The 11,969-nt window shown below is 39.8% G+C and overlaps 2 protein-coding genes across 2 annotated transcripts; both read right to left on the bottom strand.

Annotated features, from left to right (window-relative positions):
• Nucleotides 1–2,571: 2,571 nt before the first annotated feature.
• Nucleotides 2,572–4,058, bottom strand: LOC142385281 (leukotriene B4 receptor 1). The gene has a single exon (XM_075471668.1). It carries the CDS (start codon nucleotides 3,975–3,977, stop codon nucleotides 2,919–2,921), a length of 1,059 nt encoding a protein of 352 aa, XP_075327783.1. The 5' UTR covers nucleotides 3,978–4,058; the 3' UTR covers nucleotides 2,572–2,918.
• Nucleotides 4,059–5,177: 1,119 nt separating this feature from the next.
• Nucleotides 5,178–6,499, bottom strand: LOC142385275 (leukotriene B4 receptor 1-like). The gene has a single exon (XM_075471654.1). It carries the CDS (start codon nucleotides 6,409–6,411, stop codon nucleotides 5,395–5,397), a length of 1,017 nt encoding a protein of 338 aa, XP_075327769.1. The 5' UTR covers nucleotides 6,412–6,499; the 3' UTR covers nucleotides 5,178–5,394.
• Between the last annotated feature and the right edge of the window lie 5,470 nt (nucleotides 6,500–11,969).

Raw genomic sequence — 11,969 nt, 5'->3', positions numbered from 1 at the left:
GGTCAAAGTCAAAGGTTCACAACAAACTCTCGAATTTAACACCATACATACTGTCAACTTTGGATGATTTAAGCACTTCCAACACAAGGAAGATTTGCCCCCAGACATGTCCACTAGGTACGATTTTCATTGGTTTCTTCACTGTGAAGTAGACTTTTGGAAAATGTGGAGAGGAATGCAGGAAGAACTGAAAAAAGCAAACCAACAACTGCGGATGAGGAGCAGTGAAAACCAGACTGTACCTGATGAAAAGAAGCATCAAGTTTCTTACAGCTTTTCAACTAATGATCCTCATTCATCCTCTTAAAATAACTTTGGATTAAGATTATTTTATATATCTCTTAAGGCAGCATTTAAAAACATTTCTATTCATTGCTTCAAAAGAGCAATAATCTGATAACTGAATAACTCAGTAACCTCACTGGTCCTACTGGCTTGGTCAAGTTTTCATGATTCTTTGGCCAAGTTCCCAGAATACCATGTTTTCTTGCTGCTGACACTCCCTTCTCTGTTCACTATGGGCCAGCAGACTCCAGTGTATTCAGGGCTTTTCATCTGTTCTTCACCATTCACTCATTTTAATCCCCCAAAAACTCAAGAGTAACTCCTCTCATCTACCTCCTCGTATGTGGAATAGCCTTTTCCAGCCAGACCGGTCTGGTTATTTGAGGGACATACAGGGTAAATCCCGAGGCGAAAGCCCTTACATGTACCAACATTGTACGACAAAAAACAGCAAAGAACATTTACCTGGCTGTAACACGGATGTGCTTGGCAACAATGCTGAGCAGTTTGTTTAGTTTGTGACTTTTATTGTCACATGGTGTGCGATGGCAGGCCTTCTCACCCTGTGGCGTATGTTTGGCTGGGTTAGAATTGGTTACATTTAAACAAATTAAGGTTACACAACTGCATTACTCTGAGGCAGGCTTTTAAGGGACAAAGTGATCGATTTACAGACAACGTCTGTTAAATGCAGACGTTGTGTGCGCAAAATGAAATTTCAGCAAAACCCTTCCATATGTATTAGTCGGAATGTCGTTATTATGAAAGGCATTTACTGAGTTGCCGTGCACGCTGCTTCCTTATTCTGTGAGAAAAGCATGTCTTAGTGTCAGCTTTGCTGTCGTACGTGCTCTCCTCTCTGTCACATTTGACGCGTGCTGTTTTTTTTCCACTATCACAGTTCAAATAGTTCTGACTCGCTGCTATGGATGCATTGAGGTGATGAGGGACTTTACCAAAGGGTGTGTTCAATCCTTAGCTAAAATAATATTCATAACGGGCTATCTCATTGTATTTAACACATCATACAAATGATACCCTACCTGAAAATCATTTTTGGAAAGCTTAAAACCAGCGCTAATGAGTCAGAGGCAATGTGAATTAACACGTATGATTGAGCTTATAATGACTGTATATTTGGCATATTTGCATCATGTTTTTGAGGAAACATCATATTTTACTTTCATTACTACCGCACTGTTTAAACAAAAATCCATTTTATTATAGTGTAATGCAACAAGACTTACTATGCGTATGTCAATCAACTTATGGGAGATAAGAAGTGGGTCAAGTCTTAGGATAAATCTGAGGAAAAAAGTGTAGAAAAAAACAACTGAACACGGGTTAAAAATGTGGGTAAGATGAAATGAGGCAGAACTGAAACACTTCATCGTGTCCAGTTTTAAGAAAAGTTTGATGAAAAAATACATCAAATGTCAGGGTAAAGTTGTGAAGTTATTATGAAACCTCACAGAAAAAAAATGCCAAAACTCCTTCATTGCAAACACCGTCGTTTCTTAGAAAGTTGCCACTGCCATCTACTGGTCTCTTAGTTTGTATTCTGTGCTTTTCTGCTTAGTCTGTGTATTCTTAGTCTGTGTATTCTTAGTCTGTGTATTCATGACAAAAAAAACTAAATAGAATGTGATGTAAAAAAAAGAAGAATAGGGATTTATAAACATGTTTGTATTTTTTAAATATGAGTGGGGGAAAAAAGTGGATGCTGAACTCTCTCAGTCCAAGTTTGAGTTGGGGTTTTTGTAACTGTGACAAACACCAGGACACGATTCCCCTTTTTTGTACCCCTACAAAGGGAACATGCAGTTTTTCATTTGGCAATCTTTTCAATGAGAGGAAGTTGAAAGCATGACTGTTGTCCATAGCGGGATAACAGGACAGCTGTTAGCTTATCTATCACGAGTGACAATATGATTTTATATGAATGGTAACTTTTGACTTAAAGCACAACACGAGAAGTGAATTGATCCCATTTTTCTGTCTTACAGAAGTTCACCATCACTCAGTCAGATTCTACCAGGCGTGTTGCGGGTCTCCAGGAGAGAAAGAGACTTCGAGACTACAAAAACTCTTGAGGAGTTAACATCATAAAGACAGGCAGGGCAGTCAGGGAAATACATCTCTGTAGCAAGAGCATAAGAAATAAGAAGTAGCAGTCGAAACCATAAGATTAACAAATGAAAACCTACAGTGCTCTGTATGTTTGCGTCCCCACCAAAAGTGTGAAGCCACACAGACCCAGTAACACGATCAGTGCAATTTGTCTTTGTTGGCTTTAATTGAGACATTCATTAGAGTGACATATTCATCTAGAATAATTTACAGTTTTGTTTTTTTAATGGTTAATGGCGTCCCTACACAATGGACATAAGATACATAACTTTTTATAAATATATATTAACAATTGAAAAACACACAAAACTGGAAAAACTTACAAAGCTGGACAAGCACTGCAGAGACAACATGGATATCTTTTTCATCTTGTATATTGTACCATATAAAATGAGGTAATTCCAGACAGAATTTCAAAAAAAATGTATGTACTGTACACAGTAATAAAAACACAAAGAGCACAAATACAATTTCCATGTCAGGATGGGCTATTTTCACACATTTTAATCAATACTCTCAATTGGTCTTTCGAGCGTCACACACTGTGAGCTGTCGGTCTGTTTGCTGTGTCTCTTGGACACAAAAGACACCTCCCTGTTGCCCTCACCTGGGGAGGTGCTGGAGATGTGGCGGAAGAGCTTTTGAATGCCGATGTCACGCAGTGAGCTCCTGAAGGAGTGAGCCGCGAACATGTAGAGAATGGGGTTGATCGTGCTGCTGATGAAACCCATGGCTCCTGCCACGAAAGCCATGGTGCTGCGGACACTTTCCAGACTCTCCGCTGCATCTTTGAAGGAGTCTTCAATGGCCAAGATGATGAGCGAGAGGATGTTTCCTATGTGATGAGGTGTCCAGCAAACGGCAAACGCAATCACAACACTGGCGATCAAGACAGTGGACTTGCGTTTGGACCTGAAGGTCATCTGAGTGATGCGGCTGCACAGGCAGCCATAGCAGACGACTAGGATGGAGAAGGGTAGTATGTAGCCCACCACTGTCTCCAGCAGCACACACACCAGCTCCTGGGTCACAGAGGAGTAGGAGCGGTACAGACAGTGCTCCTCACCTGATTCCTCGTCAACAATCTGAGTTGGGATGACAGGTATGCTGAAAATGAACGCTGCAGTCCACAGAGCCAGCAGCACTTTATTCAGAGCTTTTTTCCTCTTCCAGTCAACCGAAGCAAAGGGATAACGCACAGCCACAAAACGCTCCACGCTCATGAGGGTGATGAGGAAAACACTGCTGTACATACAGGCATTGATCATGAACACGATACCTTTACAAAAGGCCTCTCCAAAGACCCAGGAGTGGGCAAGAGAGTAGATCCACAGAGGCAGGGTGATGAGGACCAGCACATCTGCCACAGCAAGGTGCAGGATGACCACCACAGTGTGGGAGCGCTGCTTCACATGTCTCAGAATAGTCCAGATCACAAGCAGGTTGCCCGGAGCTCCAACCAGGAAGGACAGACCCAGGATCACACAAGCCACCACTGTTCCTCCATCAAACTCTTCAGGGGCCATTTCCTCTAAATGAGACAGCTCATGTGAGTGGTTCATGCTGCAAGTGTATGTGCTGACTGTGGTGTCTGGGATAAAAAGAAAAACTGGTTTACAAGTCAATCTTAACTTCCCCTTTATGCATAGACTGCACAGAAACAGGGTTTCCTCACAGGGTTTTTTTTTTTTGGACACAGAAGTGATTGAGGCCATTTCACCTCAGGTCACGAATTAGGGTTGAAGAAAGAAGAAAGAAAGCTCCTATAATTGCCTCGGATAAATTGAAGTTGTAAAGAGAAAAAAGCCTTTAAGCCTTCGAAAAAAGAAATGATCGACAGCTTCAGACACTAAATGTAGAGCAGCTCTAATAATGTTAGCATAGGCAATGAAATGGCCACACCTCAGACTGGATTTATGTAGTTTTGATTAAAAAGATGCTGATCATTTTTAAGAACCATGCACTGCATGTTTTATTTCACTCAAAAAGGCTCCAGTTCTGCTATCTTAAAGAGATCCTCGAGTTGGTAAACTGGCCATTGTTTTCCTCTTTTTTTTTAAATCCTTAAAGAGGAGACACTTTTGTAGATATTTCTTGTGTTAACAATAACAGTAGGGTGTCAAGGAGCAATCCTTGAAGAATCCATTGAATTTATTCAACCGGAAGGAGTTGAAAATTTCAATTTCAGAATTTCAACGGTTGAATGATGACAATAAAAACCTCAAGTTACTCTGTTTTTGACTCATTCTTATGTTTACATTTTTTGTACCAGAAATGCAAATGTCACACCAGTGGGAGCAGGGAAGTCGCCCAGTGCTCTCGGTGTCAGAACTATACAAACAAAAGGTTTGGTTTTTCCTTTAATAGCAAGGGTTTGAGACAAAATTGGACGGACTTTTGAGGAAGTCGGATAGAATGCTGCATTTAATGTCACTGTGGCGCCCACATCTGCCAGTCCCAACTCACAGCTGATGAGCATTTGGTAATCTGCAGCTTCTCTTTTTTTATCTGAGTCACTCGCACACTTTCAGCGTAATTTTTGCAGCAGTTAGCAAAAAAACAAGAAATGGGCAATTTCAGCAATCCCAACACAGCCCTCTCAGAATTTGCTTTGCAGACATGTTACAGAGCTGTTTTGAAGAGACTCTAGAAGTGTTAACTTAAAAAAGTGAAACATAATAACCCTTAGGTCATGTTCCAATAATTCCAAAGATATTTAAGGTGAGATATCAAACACTTTTTTTAATCATGCATGCATCCATCCATCCATATCCCTTTGTTGTTTCAACAATGCATGTCGTTACATAATGAACTGCCACAGACTATCATCACAGGGAAAGCAACCTTGGGTTCCTTGAAACGCGCTATATAAATTCAAGTTATTATGATTTTCAACTGTTAGATCACATTCTAGTATTCATACTGAACTGTAAACCATTTGACACTTTTGTGTTCAGGGGTTCCCCGTACTCTTTCTTTTCAGCACAGACTATTAGACTTCAGATCAGTCTCTGTGTTTGCTGCCCTCTGGCCAGCCTGGTGTTGTATTGCCAGCTCCCTGTATTTATTTGTGTAAGTGGCCATTTCCTGAAACAGCTTGACCAGACGAGACTCCTCAAGACTCCGTTTGAAGTTCCTGGCAAAGAAGGCATATAACACAGGATTCACTGAACTGCTGATGAAAACAAGGGCGCCGGAGCAAAAGACAAGGCTTTCTGGTACACATTTATGATCTTTGTCTGACAATAGGATACAAACTAGATCAATGATGTTGATAATGTGGTAAGGCAACCAGCACAGTATGAAAGCAATTAGCACAGAGTGAACAAGAACTGTGGATCTCTGTTTTGAGCTGAACCTCATTTTCCTGAGCTGTGCAGCTACAAGACAGTTACATATACTAAGAGTTATTAAAGGAAGTACAAAGCCCAACAAGGTCTCCATGCATAAAAAGATGATTGCTTGGGTTGCAGAGCTGAATTCCTTGAAAAGACACTGCTCAGCTCCATTCCTTTTATCCAAAGTCTGGGTCAGAATGGCAGGTACTCCCAGAAGCAAAGCGAGGAGCCACAAACCTACAAGACATCTGTTCATAGTGCTCTGGCTCTTCCAGCGCAGCATCACAAATGGATGACAGGTGGCTAGAAAGCGCTCCGCACTCATAACAGTGATGAATAAGATGCTGCTGAACATGCAGACATTGATAATGTACACCAGAGCCTTGCAGAGTGCCTCTCCAAACACCCAGGTGTGCACCAGGGAGTAGATCCACAGAGGAAGGGTGATGAGGACCAGCATGTCTGCAGCAGCAAGGTGCAGGATGAGCACCACTGTGTGGGAGCGCTGCTTGATGTGTCTCAGGATAGTCCAGATCACAAGCAGGTTGCCCGGAGCGCCAACCAGGAAGGACAGACCCAGGATCACACACGCAGCGGCTGTCCCACCATCAAACTCTTCGGGAGCCTCTGTAGGAGACAGCTCAGATGAAGTCTTCATGATGTGAGTGTGTCACAGTGTAGCAGCTGTAGTCTGGTTGCATGTATAATGAACACTCTGATGGCCAGAATATAGAATCTGCACTTTAATGCCTATAAGAGCAGAGGGACACAGTGAGCAGACACACAGGCACAAGCTCTCCTTCAGCAACATCACACGCACCTCCCACGTTCTGAGTTTTTAAAATAAATATACATATATAATTACAAATAAAATGTACACACTAAAATGTGCCATTAGCTATTAATTCTGCTTTTCAAAATTAAATTAAGAGCAAAAAACCAACAATGAACAACAAACAATACAAAAATATAACATATTTAAAGTGACTTGGGTCCCTGTTTAAATAAAATAAAATAAAAATGTTTTTCCTATGGGCACTTTTCACATGTATAACACATACTGTGGATATCCCTCTAATGCAGAGCATATAGAATTAATTATAAAACTAGAAAGCTGCAAGCAGCTTTATGCGGGACCGAGATGTGCGTACGTTGGGGCATGCGCTTGTCGAAACTAATCCTATTAAGGGGACCGTTTTTAAGCATCGTAGGGGGCGCCACAGAGTCAATGAGCGACTCCCAAAAATATAAAGTTTAGATTCTTTCATGTCGTCGACTGGCAGGTGGCGCGTGCAAAATTTCAAGAGTTTTCGCATACCTTTTGCAAAGAATAAGAAAGAACTAGACCCAAAAAACAAGAAAAAAACCTTAAAGGCATCGGTCAAACCTCAGGAGTACCAAAATTAACTCTCTGGAATATCATTAAGAAGAAAGAACGCACTGGCGAGCTCTGTAATCACAAAGGGACTGTTAGACCAGGGAAGACCTCCACTGCTGATGACAGAAGAATCCCCACTCTGGTAAAGAAAAATCCTCAAATGCTGTCTAACAACTCAGAAACAATCTTTAGGAGGCATGTGAGTCCTTTCAGAAGACTCATGAACAAAAATACAAGGGCAACATAATAATATGCAAACCACTTGGGAGCCACAAAAAAAATTTGAAAAATGTGAAAAGGGCGCACAAGACCAAGATGAACCTGTAATCAGAACGACTGTACTAAGAAAGTATGGAGATGAAAAGGAACCGCCCATCCAAAGCATATCAGCTTATCTGTTACACATAGGATTTTTGACTTGGGCATGTATGGCTGCCACAGATACTGGCTCACTTGACAATGTAACACCTTATAGCAGTTGCATAATTCAGAAGTGTATAGAGATGTATAGGAACATCTAATCTGCTGAAGTTCCAGGAAATGCCTACAAACTCATTAGACTGCACTTTATCCAAACATATTGCTTGGGCAACACATTATTTTCAATAACAAATTAACATGATGATTTAATCCAATATCTGCATCATCAAATTAAAAATGACGTACAACAGCCAATTCTTGGAACTTTTCTGCAGAAAAACAACTTCCTTTACAAGAAAATATAAATACATTAATGTTTTAACATGTGGAGACTTTAATTCCACTTTCGATAATATTATAGACAGGTTTCCTCTTAAAGGATAAGACCGGTTTTTTGACATTGGGCCCTTGATTTCACATTATAACATGATGTTCTACTCACCCCTGCTTGTTGTTGAACATTTGGAGCTGTTCCGAAGATATTCGCGAGGCGTCTGGCTGCTCTCTTGAGATATTCGGCCATGAAACGGTTTCCTATGGGCAAGCTTATACAGGCACAAACTATGCTGTTTATAATTTATTAATTACTCTACACTAGCACTGATAACGTGGAGGTGCGTCGCTTACTTAAAAAAATCCGGGTTATTGTAATTTTGATTTTTTTTTGTCGTAAAGTGGGTGTTACTGACGTCCTCGTCGTGCTACTGCCACAGACAGCCCACAGACCTGCTGCCTATTTATTCATTCGGCTAAAATTCAAAATTACAGTAACCCGGATTTTTTTTAGTAAGCGACGCACCTCCACGTTATCAGTGCTGGTGTAGAGTAATTAATAAATTATAAACAGCATAGTTTGTACCTGTATAAGCTTGCCCATAGGAAACCGTTTCATGGCCGAATATCTCAAGAGAGCAGCCAGACGCCTCTCGAATATCTTCGGAACAGCTCCAAATGACCAACAACAAGCAGGGGTGAGTAGAACATCATGTTATAATGTGAAATCAAGGGCCCAATGTCAAAAAAACGGTCTTATCCTTTAATAAATAAACATCTCCAAACGCAGTTCTGGAACAAGGTTTAAAAATGTCGGCACAATAGATTTCAAATAGAAGGGGCTTCTTTAATTCCTGGATTGATTTGGGGCTAATCAATAACAGATTAAATAGTAAGTAAGTCTGATAGATTCCCAACCATAGTAGCAGGTAAAATACCTATTGTAAAAACACCTCGTTCCAGTAAACAGGGGTGAATGTCCAGCCCTAAACTTGTACTTCTTTCTTTAATCGTGTTTCCCTGTTTTGCACTTTCATTCCAACATTTGATATGATGGATTTTACACGGCAAAATTAAAGGGACCATACATGTATAAAGTACTAGCGATTCAGACTTGAGGAGAAGTACAAGTACTCTATCAAAAAAGTGACTTGAGTAGAAGTAGAAGTGCTCTTTAAGCACCGTACTTAAGTGGAAGTACTAAAGTATTAAACATGTTTTGTACTTAAGTATTGCAAGTAGTTTATTTTTAAAATTACTACTCAAGTACTGAAAGTAAAAGTAAAAGTATTGTGTAGTGTAGTTAAAGAATATAGTTAAAGTTATAGTTAAAGAAATCAGTCGAAAGTTTGAAAATCAAATTGTTTATATTATTCAAAATGTTTGGCTGTAACAGCAGTACAGCGGAATGTACAAGAGCACCTTAAAACATTGAGCTTAACTCTTTTGAACAAAAGAATATGTATTGGCAATTATGTCCCTTACCCCTTTAAAGCATCTCCCATCACTTCACACATTACACATTTTCTTTTCATCCTTGTCATTTTCTTTCAACTTGTTAAAAAAATCTCAAGGCCAGTAGGCCACATACAAATACAAATGTCATGTAAAAACAAAAAGTGATTAGAACACCTGAAAACACTGGGCTTAACTCTTTGTGAACAAACAGATCAAGCATGTCCCCTCTCCATTTAAAGCATCCCTCCCCTCTCTTCCCTGCTTGTGCTTTTTTTTCTCTACAACTTTTCCCCTTCTTAAACTGTGTGCATGCTTGTGTGTCTCTCTGTGTGTGTTTTTATATGTATGTTTGCGTGTTTGTATGCGTGTGGGTGTGTTTGTGCATGAATGAGTGTACGTTTTTATGTGTGTGTGTGTGTGTGTGTGTGTGTGTGTGTGTGTGTGTGTGTGTGCGTTTATAATAACGAGTAACGATGCAGCACATAAAAAATGTATCGGAGTAAAAGTACTAAACTCATTGAAAATATGTACTGAAGTAAAAGTGGAAGTATAGGAGAAAAAAATAATACTCCAGTAGAGTACAGATACAGCATTTTAGTACTTAAGTAGAGTAGTGAAGTAGTTCTATTTCGTTACTATACATCTCTGAAAGGGACCGATGTTGTCTCATCAAATAACAGATTAAATAAAGTCTGATAGATTCCCAGCCCTAATATCAGGTAAAATACATATTGCTATCCACAGCTTGAGTCATTAAGTTAAACAAAAAACACTAAATAAGCTTGTTACATTACCTTAAGGTGGAGGCTTGGGTGGAGAGTGCTCTCTGTGCCACGGAGCTGAGAGTGAACCTGAAAGTAACATTTCCAGAGAGAGAGACAGAGAGAGAGAGAGAGAGAGAGACAGAGAGAGAGAGACAGAGAGAGAGAGAGAGAGAGAGAGAGAGAGAGAGACAGAGAGAGAGACAGAGAGACAGAGAGAGAGACAATTTTGGCTCATCATGCAGGCATTGCCTTAGCTCTATACATGGGACAGTTTTATATGTTTTGAAAACTGTTTGTGAGCTTCGGTTATTGTCTAAACTCAACAAAGAACACTGAGCAACAACATGGTCTCTTGATAGCAACACTGTTATCTTGCCCAGCTCATGTGTATGAAGACTCCCTGCAGATCTTCCTCTCTCACTCTGCAGACTGCCACGTTTTCTGTATGACCGATGGACCTTTCTTGCAAGAACTAAATACATAAAAGAAACTTGATTGTTCTCTTAAGACTCACTTAAGAAAATTTCCACAGACAGTGGTAATTGTATCCTAAAATAATGTTTTACTAGAAACTTTATTTGCGGATCATGATAGATAAGTATACCTTTGATAACATCTCCTGTCAACTTACCAGGTAATGTGGAGTAAGTGTTATCCATTAATGTCCTCTTCCTTGCAGTTTCATTACCTCTGGACCTACCGCTGATTGGATTTGACTTCTTAGAAAACCATCCCCGCTGCAACAAGTAAACTGGAACTATGCACGATGTCAATATATCAAACAAAAATAAAAGATAAAACAGAAATAAAGACACTATCACATAGTTTTGAGAATGTTCACCTTGCTAATAACAAAATAGACATTTAAATTATAATCAAAATATTGGCACAGCTACAACAGCACTGAGTGCACTTCCTTTTGTTGGATAAACTGAACAGAAACTAGAATATTTTGGCCAACACAGATGGGAGTTTGTGCAAAGTTCCCTTTCTCGCCACAACCATCTTTAAGGTTCTGACCATTCTGCTGACTACCTATTTCCCTTCCACTGTTGTGCATCGTAAGTAAAATGTTGGTGTTTAAAACCGTTTTGTGTCTGGCTATTACTTGATTAGCAATTCCGTTAGTTGTAACAGTAAAGTCAGGGAGAATATAATTATTCATATGCTGTATTTGGTTGTAAATTGTGAATCGAAGCGATTGCTAAAGCCTCAACTTTCCTCATCCCACAGAAATGAATTTGTAATGGGAAACATTCAGATGTATATACATCATTCACCGCCACCTTCACCAACTAAAAGTCCTGAAGATGATTTGGTTAGTATGGGATCTGTGTTGCTTTCCTTTTTTTCTTGATACCCAGACTGTATCCAGATATTCAGGAGGCTGTTGAGATTTTTCCACCGGGTGAAAATCTGTTATACAAGGAACATTTGTTACATTTATTCTACCCTCTGCTGTTAAATATAGATGTGATCAAACACACTGGAAAACATTAATTGGACTAGTGACACTACCTACTGAAATACTTCAGCTGAGCAGAGGTAAGCTCAAATTTACATTTGCCTTTGTGACAACGCTCCCACTGGCCTTATCTTTGGACTCTGTCAACTTCATGTGTTGAATGGTTGTCGTCCATCTGAAGAGTTAAATATTACCATCACTTGCCTTTTCACTTATAGGGTGAACCTGGAAAACTGCATGGAATGTTAAGTCTAAAAAAACAACAACTTTGTTATCAGTTGTCTTTAATTTAAACAATCGTTGTGTATTTACTGAAGTATTGTTCAGTTTCTCCTGTTCAGCATGTCCTGGCGTTCTAATCTTTCTGCAAACTGAAGGCAGAGCTGTTGGAGTTGACTCTACTTTCAGTTTCAATTCTTGTTCCTTGAATGATATGGTGTGGACTTCAGCAATGAGAG

This window comes from Odontesthes bonariensis, chromosome 1, assembly GCF_027942865.1.
Source record: "Odontesthes bonariensis isolate fOdoBon6 chromosome 1, fOdoBon6.hap1, whole genome shotgun sequence".
In the NCBI taxonomy this organism is placed as follows: domain Eukaryota; kingdom Metazoa; phylum Chordata; class Actinopteri; order Atheriniformes; family Atherinopsidae; genus Odontesthes; species Odontesthes bonariensis.
Note: the sequence above shows the minus strand (reverse complement) of the source record. Positions and strands in the feature narration are given on the sequence as shown.